The sequence below is a fragment of the Sturnus vulgaris genome, chromosome 21 (genome assembly GCF_052056855.1).
Source record: "Sturnus vulgaris isolate bStuVul1 chromosome 21, bStuVul1.hap1, whole genome shotgun sequence".
NCBI lineage: Eukaryota > Metazoa > Chordata > Aves > Passeriformes > Sturnidae > Sturnus > Sturnus vulgaris.
In genome coordinates this window covers 6,234,048-6,245,748 of record NC_142263.1, presented here as the reverse complement: position 1 = coordinate 6,245,748, position 11,701 = coordinate 6,234,048, and the positions used below count along the sequence as shown (strand labels likewise).

Sequence of the window (11,701 nt, the reverse complement as noted above, 5' to 3'; positions counted from 1 at the left end):
CAGGCCATACAAATGAACTATAAATCTCAGAAGGAGCCATTCCCAACCTCTCTGTTCCCTTTTCTGTCACCCTCTCCACATGCACAGCACGAAGCTGTCTGAAACCAGAGTCCAACTTCCCGGCTCTGGCTTATCTCCATAAACTGCACAAAGGCTTATGCCCCTCTTCCATTGCAGCTGACCTTTACTGGTTAATTCTGTGACGCACACACAGCCCCAGCACATGCCATGCCATTTCTGTAGGGCTACTGCGACTTGAAACAAAATTTGGCTTGCAGTGTAGGCCTGTATAACAGCCAGCTCTGGCTCCTCTTCCCCACCATGGCTTCCTCCAGCTCTGTTAGGCAAGCGTGCATTTGGGTGTAGCAGCCCTCAGCTCGTCCAAGTGCTGTTCCTGCAAATCCCAGGTGTGAATATGGATGCAAACAGCACAGCATCCCCCTCCTGCTACCTGCAGGGCCGTGCTGTGGGGAGCAGTGCTGCCGTTCATCACTGTCAGCAGACAAAGCCCGCGGGCCACACTGGTTAATGACCGAAGTGACACGAACAGATGGCGCAGGCAGCCTGCCACGGGGGCACCAGGAAGTGCTGTATCGCTTACACCCTCACGGGAAAGGGATTTGGCAGGGCTGAGGGTGCCAGTGACAAACACACTGAGTTTTCATCCTGCTCAGGCTCGGCCTGGACAGAGCGCAGCAGATGCCGGAGCTGCTGTGTGTGAACGCGGCCTGCTGGGGCCAGACTGCAGCCCTGAGAACGTGTGTGAGGGGACAGGGGACACCAGAGCTCAGCAAACACAGCTTGGGCAGGAGCAGGGTGTGTGGCTACAGATGGGACATAGGAGGAGTGATGCAAGGAACATGTTGTATCGGAGTTTTTGAGTGTCTGAGGGAGGGTGTCAGAGGTCGGAGTACAGGCAGTTCCACCCAAAAATGAGACAGGGGCCTGTTGGAGTGAGCCCAAAGAAGAATAACCAGATAATTGGAGGGATGGAGCACCATTTGGGATTGTTCAGCCTGGAAAAGAGAAGGCCTCGGGGTGACCTAATTGTCACCTTCCAGTACCCTAATGGACAGAAAGATGTAGAAGGACTTTGAACATGAATTTGTAGTGACAAATGGGGGAACTGCTTCAAACTGAAAGAGTGGGTTTAGATGAGATATTAGGATTAAATTATTTGCTGTGAAGGTGGTGTGGCTCCAGTACAGATAGCCCAGAAAATCTTTGATGCATCCCTGGATATATTCAAGGCCAGGTAGGACAGAGCTCTGAGCAGCCTGGTCTAGTGTGTGGCATCCCTGCTCACGTCAGGGGGTTGGAACAGGAAGATCTTTTAGGTCCCTTTCAACCCAAACTATCTGTGATTCTATGAGGAAGAATTTCCTCACTGTGTGGATGATCAAGCATTGGTACAGACTGCACAGAGAGGGTGTGGGGTGTTCCCCAAAAGCTCTCTGGACACAGCCCTGAGTGCTACACTCAGGGAACCATGCTGGAGCAGAGGGGTGGCCTGGGTGACCCCAATGGTCCTTTCCAGCCTGAACCATCATTCTGTGACTCTGTGCCTTCAAAGAATCCCACTGGAGGTGGCAGAACATGGGAACAAGCTGCCCAGGAAGAACGCAGAGTCTGGAGACATTCCAAACCCACCCGGACGCGTTCCTGTGTCACCTGTTCTGGGTGACACTGCCTTGCTTGGGTTGGGCTGGGTGATTTACAGAGGGCCCTTCCAACCATACAGTTTGGTGACTCTGCCTTCAGCCTCCGTCCAGGCTGCAGTCTATGGATATTAGGAAGGGCCATTTCTTCACAGGAAGGCTGATTAGACATTGCACAGGCTGTGGAGGTGTTCAAGGAACGACTCGTATCACCCAGTGCTCTGGTTATGACAGGGCAGAAGCTGGGTTCGATAACCCCAAATGTGTTTCTTCGATGCCCCTCTCCCCTCACGGACCTCTGCTGGCGCTGAGGGCCCTACACGAGGGTTCCTCACAAAACTCCCGCCTCCGCCCGGCCCGCCCCGCACCCGCCATGACGGGGCCGCCCGCGTCGCGCGCCGTGACGTCACGGGGGCGGGGCGCGGCCAGGGCCGGAACATGGCGGCGCCCTCGGCCCCGCGGCCGCCCCGGCCCCGCAAGGAGCCGCAGCCGCTCGTCATCCCCCGGAGCGCGGCCGAGGAGCAGCGCCTCCGCCTCGAGCGCCTCATGAGGAACCCGGTGAGGGCACCCGCCGGGGCACGGCCCGGGGCGGCGGGAGAGGAGAGGGACGCCGAGACCCCCCCGGGGTCCGTGACGGGAGAGGGACACCGAGACCCCCACCCCACCCCCGGGTCTATGAGGGCAGAGGGACACCGAGCCCCCAACCCTCGGTGTCTGAGACCCTCTCGGTGTCTGTGAGGGGAAAAAGACGCCGAGACCCCTACCTCTGGCTCTGTGAGAGAAGAGGGACTAACATCCCCTTTCCCCTTTTCGGGGTCCGTGAGGGGAGAGGGACCAACCTCCCCTTCCTCATCTCCGTGTCCGTGAGGGAAAAGGAACCGACACCCCCTCCCCAGGGTCTGTGAGGAGAGAGGGACCGACCCTCCCTTTTTCCTTCCCAGTTCCATGACGGGATCGACACACGCCCCCTTCCTCCTTGCCGGGTCCTCAAGGGGAGAGGGACCGACCCTCACACACTGTATTGCTGTGAGGGGAGAAGGACCCGTCTTTTCTGGGATGCTGTGAGGAGAGAGACGCTTCTCTGGGAACCCAGGGGCCCCTCAGTGCTCTGCCCGCTGGTCTTTTCCTCTATCCACAGCTTTTAATGTGCGGAAGCATGACCCTGGTCTTCTAAGTGGGTGTTTTGATCCTTTCCTGAGAAGGTTTTTGCCAAGAGGAGACTCTCACTCCGCGCTCTGTGTGTGCTGGAGCAGTCTGAAGACGTCCTCGCACCACGTTCTTCCTCTGACCTTGCACCATGTGTTCTCCCTCCCCTGCTCTTCCCTGTCCTCTAGCTCTGGTATGGAAGGTGCACAAATACCTTTCATCGTTTCCCAGACTACTGGTAGTGGAATTATCCTCAGTTCCTGCGAGTGCTTGGAGGTGCTGGCATGCTTCCCTCTAGTTCCCGTGCTGAAAAGAGGCACAGGCAGTCCTAATCCTCCTGGGGTTTGTTGACCTGCAGGCCTGAATGTGAGAGACAGAGAGGACCCCTTCTCATTCTCCTCTTCTGCCTGTTCCTGACCCTTGTGCATGAAGAAATTGCTGCAGCTGTACGCCTTCTGAGATCTGTCAGTTGGTGGAAGAGGCTGTTGTCAGCCTGAGCCTGCCTTTCAACAATGTGTTAAAATTGCAAACTTTGCTCCTAGAAGATACTGATGGCTGCTTGGTTTGTTCTTGCAGGAAAAGACTGTACCAATTCCTGAAAAACTGAATGAATGGGCACCACGACCTCCCCCGGAGTTCGTTAGAGATGTCATGGGTAAAGATTCTATTCTTCAGTTAACTCTGGGGTCAGCTACAGTTAACTTAGAGAAGTGTTTAGCAGGGAAGGACAGAGGTGGTCTTCTGGTACTCATTTGCTGAAGAAAAGAGGTGTGAAATGTGCTTTGAGAGTTGATTTTCAAGTTTTTTATTTGGTTCTCTGGTTCCGCTTTTCTGCTGACTGTCAGAATGCAGAGAGAACAAAGCCTGTGGCACTGCAGCACGTGGGCTGCCTGCAGTGCAAGAAGCTGCTGCTCTGGTGATGACAAGTAAATGATGATGAGTAAATCTGTCCTCTCCATGGATCTGAGAGTGCTCTAGAAGATTGGCAGTATGAAGTCCTCCTTTTGACTGCTTTGAGTCTGACTCTCAGGCTGTGAGAAGCAGGCACGTGCAGCAGGTGTGACTGTGTGTGCTCAGGCAGGGAGCTGGCAGCTGTGCCAGGACCCTGACCCAGGTACTCTGTGTACACTTTACTTCTACCTTCAGGGATTAAATATAGTAGCTGTGGTGTAAACTGGCTGCGTGTAGAAGTTCTAGCTTTCCTTGAGACCTCCATCCTTTCTAGAGGTCGATTTGTTCTTATTTCAGAATAATTGATCTTGGACTCAAGTTTTTATATGCTTCTGAATAAAATCTGCATGTTGTAATTCTCCCATAGCTTTTTCAAATAGCTTTTCTGTGTGCTAGAGTTGAACTGTCTTGTTTTTCTGGGAGTACCTGACGTGCTGGGACTCTGTTGGTATCAAGAGCACCCCTGTTGCAGTCCCAGCTGGTGGATTTTAATTGTGTGTCTTCTTTGAGGCTTGTATTCCTGTGTTTTCCCTTGAGAAGGAGCTCTGGAGACAGGGGAAGAGAGTGGAGCACAGTGCTTAAAGCTCCTGCAAGGCTTTGCCAGGAGAAGAGAGCTGTAGGGCTTTAATTTATTAAGAAACAGTTAAAAACTGTCAATGAATCTGTCTTGCATGGGAAAGTACAATATCACCTTTTACCACCTTTTTGTTGACCTTTATGTTTGAGAAATGCTGAAAATTTGTTGGAAGCAGCATCAGCAGGGTACTGTAGCTCACCTCTGCCTGTAAGGGACTGGGGAATGCATTTCATCTCCAATTCTTTGCCTGCCTTGATGTGCAACTGAGAGTGGGCTCTCCAGGGGAGTAATTTGAGGACCTGCAGTGACCCAAAAGTGTGTGGGTTTGCAGCTCACTCTGGCTTTTCGTTGTAAGCTGAGTTTAAAATGGTGACACACTCTGTGTGTTGTTGGTACATTTTCATCTGACAGCGCCCTTTCCTGTGTCCCATCCCTCAGCATGCAGCTGTAGGGATTTGTGAGCATCTATTTACCTCCTTTCCTAGCAGACTGAACTCTTCCTTGTTGCAGGTTCCAGTGCTGGAGCTGGCAGTGGGGAGTTCCACGTGTACCGGCATCTCCGTCGGCGAGAGTACCAGAGGCAAGATTTCATGGATGCCATGGCTGAGAAGGTCAGCACGACTCTTTATAACTCCCCCCACCCCCAACTGTTTGTTGCTCGTTGCAAATTCTGTGTTTTCTTTGAAAGTCATGTTCAAATAATTCTGTTCCAAGCCACCCTTTGTCAGAGGAGTCTGTAGGAGTGTGTGATCCGTGGTGTCTGTGTCAGTACTGAAACATTTGGTGCTTTGTGTCAGACATGCTCCATCTCCTGTGTTCCCTGGGGTCCTAGCACGCAGTAAGGCCTCATGGGAGTGTGTGTGTTCTCAGGCTGACTTGAAAATACTTTAAAAGCTAGAAATCCCTCATAACACTGCCTTGCACAGACAGACACAAAGTGAGTACCTCTGCACAGAGTCCAGATGTTTCTTTTAAGTCTTGATTGAGTAGAATGCCCCCTCTTCTAGGAAACACTATTGATATGCTCTCTCTTGGCCGAGATGAGTCCATATGTTAATGTTTGTGTCTCCAATTATTCATTTGTTTTTACTGAAAAGTTCATTAGGGCAGAAGCCCAACCTCCCTCATCTGCTCTGGTGAGGATTCCTCCCTCAGGAGGTTTCAATGTTTGGCTCAGGTTGCAGGCTGGAAATGCTGTCTGTACAGGATTCATCCCTAGGAACGTGGCTTTGTATAAAGAAGCCAGATAAAATCTGGCAGAGCTCCCTTCTGTATTTTGCTAAAAGACTTCTCCCTAAAAGGACATGACTTTTAAAAGAAGTATTTTAATTTAGATTGTGACCAAAGTATGACATGTGATCAATTACAGCAAAGACTAGATGAGGAATTCCAGAAGAAACTGGAGAGGAATAAGATGATTGCAGAAGAGCAAACAGCAAAACGCAGAAGGAAGCGGTAAGGGCAGATTTTTCCCAGGAGGCTTGACGTGGAAACCCTCACTCCCTGTTGCCTCATCTGTAGCTGCATGCTCTGGATAAACACTGTCATTCTGTGTCTGCATCTATCAGCTGGGAAATCTGGCTGTGGAAATTAAATTTGTCGGTGTCAATGTTTGGTTTCCAAAGGTAGCTGTAAACCTGACAGGCTTTGCTGGGTTGGTTTCTTTTCCATGCCATTGCTTGCAGGATAACTTTGGATTGGTTGAGCTGCTTTTGCTGACACTGTGGTCTTGACTGTAACATGCCTTGCTGCATATTTGTTTTAACAGTGTCAGGAAAGGTTTGTGTCTATATCTGGTTTAATTTTATGTCTGAATCATTTGATACCAAGCAGTTTCAGTGCAAAACTGGGTGCTGCTTCATGGGTAGGCTGCTTCTGCCTACCCCACTGAAATCTCTGGCAGGCCAAGTCTAATAAGTTAGGTGGAAATACTAAAAAAATATTAAATCCATCTTTCTCTTAAATTTTAGACAAAATTAAACAGTTACAAGATCGATGCTCTCGAGGAGTAGCCTGAGCATTGTAGTGCAGTGACACAGGAATTAAAATCCCACTCTCTGTGTCCAGGATAGGTTTCAGAAATAGGAGGGAATCATGATTCTGCTCTTTCCCAGGATCTGACACTGAGCAGCCTCTCCCTTGCTGCTTTGCATGCTGTGGCTGGGAGTTGCTGTGGAAAAGCCTGTGCAAAGTGGCTCACCGCCATGTTAACACAAAAGTGCACAACACAAACACTATTGCCATCTTAGTTTAATTTAATGTGGTCCAACAGATGGCCAGCAAGTCAGATCTGGCCTGCTGCCTCTTCCCTGGCTGAGATGGAGAACAACTGTTCCAACAGCAGATGCTGCCTGAACACTAACACCTCCTTGTCCCCCTGCTATGCTCTGATGTTGTGGCTTTGCCCTACTGGAGCCCCTCTAATTTCCCTCACCACCCTTCCCTGTCCTGACCCAACAGGTACAGTTCCTGGCTCTCTGTTTCAAGATAATTCAGTTATCCTGTTGAGGGGGGAGCATGTGAATACCAGGCTGCTCTGCCTGTATCTGCCATTAACTTGCCAGGTTGCCTTTGCTGGGCAAAGGGAGCTGGGTTGTATGAATTCAAATTCCCTTGTACCCCTAGTGCTGCTCCTAGGGCCTGACATCCTGAGAAAGTACAGCAAAAGAGGAAGGTCAGAGCATACAACACTATTTTTATTTTCTTCAATTGAGGTATATATTACTGGTGATTTTTTCCCCCAGTGTTCAGTTTCTGCAGTCTGGGTTTTAACACCATTTTCTCTTTGTGTTTATTAGCCTAGGTAGCTAAAATGTGGGGGCAGTTTCATTTTTGTTCCATCTGTGTTCTTGGAGATTCTTGTGTATCATAGTTCTGGTTACAGTAGAGTCATTAAAGACTTTAAAAAATCCATTAATCTAAAAACAACATAGAAAAGTTTCTCTTGCTCATGTGCTAAGTTTGCTCTTGCTGAATTTTCAGTTGAGGCCAAATTTAAATTGAACTTCTCTTCTGAAATCAGTTTTTCCAAGTTGTATGCAATATGTCCTTTATCAGTGTATGAATGTGCAGAAGCTTTACAACATTGAATTTGCCAGAGAGTCTTTTTTCTTTGCTTTATAGGCAGAAGTTAAAAGAGAAGAAACTGCAAGCTAAGAAAAATAAACTTGAACAAAAGAAGCAGGAAAAAGGTCAGTGAAATTTAGTTTACTTTTCTCAGGACTTGGTTCTGTTCCCTCATTGAAGCTTGGAAGGTTTTGTTCCACCCCCCATCCCAAGCATTCTCAATACATGGATTAAAGCCTGAGCCTTAAGCTTGTTATTTTAGCTAATGTTTCAAAATCCTCTTTGAAAGCCATCTATGTTGAGATTTAATCTTAAAAATAACTTGGCTGTTTGTAAATATTTTCCATTTATTAGGGGAAACTTTGGACAGCAAACTCTGGAATCTGAGTTTGTGGATGTTTTGCCCCAGCTATTCTGATGAACTGCAAATTCAGAACCTCAGCTACTCAGAAAGGCACGATTGTTCAAGGCTGTGCTTTTTTAAAGTTTTTTTGAATGTGTATGGGAAAACAGGTGGAAAAAAAATGCACAGCTTGGGCAGCAAGAAACTGAGTTATAATTGTGTAAGAAATTGAGCCACCTTGGTACCATATGTTCCACAGGACTATTTTATTTCATAGAAATAAAGGTGAAAAACCTGACTGCTTCTGTTCTCCTGCAGTTTTGAAAGTTCATGTTCAGCAATGTCAGTGTAGCTGTTAGCTCAAACTTCTGCATACTCGTTGCTTCTTTTCAGTGAGAATGTTTTAGCTTACTCTTTCAAATAGTTGTCCCTTGTGATTTAGCACACAAATGGTTAATCTTCGAGTTACATCAGGTTCTGGTAATTCTGCTGGAACAGTGACTTGCCTGACAGTTCTACCTTATTTGTGCTTTGCTTTTCAGAATTGGATCTGTTTCAGCTGAACCACTGCCAGCCTCCCATGTAAACATGGGAGGACAAATTGTTAGGTTAATTTTACTTGTGACAGCAAGTGAATGTAGCAGAGTGAATTTTTTGGGTGTTTTGTTTTGGTCTGTTTTTTTTTTTTTTTTAAGCTACTCATTTATGAATTGTAACTGGGAGGAGAATTTAAGTATGAGTCAACATATTTTTGTTCATTTTGAGTGAGCAAACAGAATACCCATCCCTTTGGGAGTGGCTGGGAGAGAGGAAAGCTGGATCAGAGACTGGCACTGTGGTGTGGAATTGCCCTGTGCCAGCTGTGGGGCTGGAGTGGTTTTGTTTGGCACAAGTTCTTGAAAGACAGAATCCAAACTCACTGGTCTTTGTAACAGTTCTTAACTCTTTACAGTCTGTGGTTCTCTGTGTAAAATAATAGTATCAAGGGAGAGAGAAGCCACTTTTAACCATTTTTGGACTGAGAACAGCCTTTCCTTTTTTTAGTTTTGTGTGCCCTGGGTTGTGATCTGAAGAGTTTTTGCAAATGAATTAAAGTGTGTTTGTTGGATGTGGCAGGCAAAAATTAGTCTTCCTTTTAGAATGAATTAATTAAACCTCTGAATTTCCACGCTTCATCTTTGTTGTAGTAAAAACATTAAAAATGAGGGTTGGCAGAGAATGAGGTCAGCTGTTAAGGTTGCATTAATGAACAAACTCCCAGTAAACGCTCAAAGTTCAGCGCTTCACCACGCGGTGGCATCAGACCACTGAGCCTAAATCCTGCGTGAACTGGTCAGGACACTGAGAGTGCGACTGGGCCTGAGGAGCAGGAGAGAGCAGAAAAATAGCTCTTGATTCAGCTCCCACTTTATGCTATACCTCATTTTTATTATCGGTTATTTAATTTCTAGTTGATGTTTCCTGTTTTTTTAGCTGACTTCACAAGTTTTCTGTGACCCTTGTTAACCTTAGGCATATCTTAATGAGATCCTGTACTGGCAGTATAGCAAACAGTCTGTAAAAGTTTATGGTACCTCGTGGAGCTTCTGTGAACTTGGATAGGTTGTAGGAATATACTGAATTTTGTCTGTGGCTTCCCAGTGCTCTGTGTGATACTTCAAAATTAATTCCAGCCTGCAGAGGTGAGATTGGGAATGAGATAATCTGTCACCTCAGTGTTTGACTGTCTCTGTTAGAAAGAAATAATGTTCTAGAGGAGGTGGAGTTGTTTAATGATGGACTTGGTAATGGAGATAAGGGAGCACAAATTCTCCCAAGGGAGAATTTGATATTTTGAGCTCCTCATCACTGGGTAGAATTAATAGAACCTGATTCTGTTCCCTGAGTATCTAGGACTGCTTAGTCGTGAGATGCTTAACAAGGAAGACACAAGGGAATATGTTACCCATCCGTGCTAATTAGCCTGACCGAATCCACATTTGCTGAGCACCTGAGAGTGTTTTGTTGTAAAATGCTTGAGGAGGAGCCAGGTGGGAACACCTCATCCATTCATCCTGTTTGTGTTTGTAGAACCTGGGCAATCCCAAGAGCAAGGAAGCAGCGAGGATGACGACGAAGAGGATAGCAAGGAGGAGGAAGAGAAGGAAGATGATGCTGAAGAGCCAAGTTTTGTGATGGGAAGAGGATGAGGCCTTCCAGGGACAGCTGGAAACGCTGTTCATTGCTTTATATTCAGGAGCATGAAAGTCTTTCATCTCAGCCAAGCAGAACCCATTGGCGTACGTTACATCTGCTTAACGGGGCATGGCCTTCAAGTCACAGGCCTGAGAGAAAATGATAGAGAAATGCCAAATAAGAGATTTTTTTCTTAATTGCTTGTATAACTGCTGTGCAGTCTGCTCTAAGTTTGCTCTAAAGAGTCAGCCATAAGTCTCTATGACCCTAGAGTTCTTTCTAAAATGGCCCAGAGTGTTTTTCTGTCTGAAAGCTAAAACATAACTATTACCATTTAAGGGAAATATTACTGTGAAGGCTACGTATTCTACTTATCTTGAAGCTGGTAGCAGTGGGATACATGAATCTAGGGGAAGAGTTTAACCTGAAGTAGAAAAGTGGTCTGTAGCCAGACTCTCCTGCACTGTGAGTGTTCTGCATTTGGGGTTTTGTATGGGGTCATCTCTAACCCAAAGAAATCAGTTTATGTTGCTAGACAAGTTCTATAGATTTTTAATCAGGATCCCTTTTTTAATGCTAAAACTTTCCCTATTGCTTTTCTTCCATGTTTTCTAAATTAATAAAAGGGATGTGTTGGATTGTTCTGTCTTCTATTTTTCTGTTTGGAAGAGGATTTCAGTAAAATAAAGAGGTGCTGCAGGAAGGGGCAAAGCATTCAAGTGATGTGGCACACATGAAAATATGGAAAAAGGTGTTAGCTGCATGTCACTTACTTTTTGCTTTTGAATTGGAACAATACCTTTTTCCAAAGACTGTGTAAAGCCTCTGAATCCTGTGGCAGAAAGGCTTGGAATGGAATCATTTTGCTTTTGCTCAGCTTCTTGTCATGACACCTGCCTTTCTCTCTGCTTGAGCGCTCTGCTTTGCACTTTGGATTCCCCAGTAGGAATCATAACATCTCTATATATTTACTTATTGGTGCTTAAAGCATATGCAGTGGTGGTTTTACTTGTAACTCTGGTTTTTGTCTCTTCAGTGTATCTTTAATTAGAAGTGCCTGCTGGCTTTCAGACATGCTCATCCCAGAGCCTTGCATCCTGAATGCGGTGCTACTTCTTCTCAAGCCTTGGTTAATGCCAAATTATTTTAAGCAAAAACAGTAAAAAGGGAGAATCTCTTTTTAGATTTCACCTTTGTTGAATAGTGCTGCCAGAAATCCTGCATTTTGTCTGAGCTGGCTTTATGTAATAGTTTCTCCATGGTATTACCGTGGTGGCTGGGAAGCAAGATGTGACCAAGTGCAAGTGATGTTTATGTTTAGTTCTCCTGTACATATCCAAGGGCTTCAAAGCTGAATAGCTTCTGACCTGCCAGGTCCATATCCCCACTGCCCCCAGGTTAGACATCTGCATGGAACTGTTTTCTGCTCAATCTCCACAAGGGCAGGTGCTACAAGTTGTGGTGGTGTTTCCTTCAGATGCAAGGTCCATTTTCCCTGTGGAGAGATTAGTTGTGAGCATTGCTTCACATGAAATCCCCCTTAAGGCAGGCAAACCCTGTGGATGCTGTGTTGTAGGATGAGCCACAAAAACGTGAGGGTTTTTTATGGGCAGAGAAGAACTGAGAGTCTCACAGATAAAGATGTTCTGCCTCTGAGCTTGTCAGGCCTTTGAGCTGGGTAAGTGCATTAATGCTCTGCATTAAGCAGAGCAGATGCTGCTGAGTGAGGACATGCTTCCCTCAGCCATGAGGAAGGTGAACTTGAGTTTGTCTTGGTGATTGAAC

The 11,701-nt window shown here is 46.6% G+C and overlaps 1 protein-coding gene across 1 annotated transcript; it reads left to right on the top strand.

Annotated features, from left to right (window-relative positions):
* Positions 1–2,071: 2,071 nt before the first annotated feature.
* Positions 2,072–10,554, top strand: PRKRIP1 (PRKR interacting protein 1). Its single transcript, XM_014876623.2, has 6 exons — positions 2,072–2,216; positions 3,381–3,459; positions 4,843–4,943; positions 5,702–5,787; positions 7,456–7,523; positions 9,812–10,554. The coding sequence occupies exons 1-6, from the start codon at positions 2,097–2,099 to the stop codon at positions 9,928–9,930; spliced, it is 573 nt and encodes a 190-aa protein (XP_014732109.1). The 5' UTR covers positions 2,072–2,096; the 3' UTR covers positions 9,931–10,554.
* The last annotated feature ends 1,147 nt before the right edge of the window (positions 10,555–11,701 follow it).

What these genes read in the sequence shown, in the direction of transcription:
- PRKRIP1 (XM_014876623.2), top strand. Translation starts at nt 2,097, where the DNA reads ATGGCGGCGCCCTCGGCCCCGCGGCCGCCCCGGCCCCGCAAGGAGCCG. An exon ending in AGCGCCTCATGAGGAACCCG is followed by an intron (nt 2,217 to 3,380) that starts GTGAGGGCACCC and finishes TTGTTCTTGCAG; the next exon opens with GAAAAGACTGTACCAATTCC. An exon ending in GCAAAACGCAGAAGGAAGCG is followed by an intron (nt 5,788 to 7,455) that starts GTAAGGGCAGAT and finishes TTTGCTTTATAG; the next exon opens with GCAGAAGTTAAAAGAGAAGA.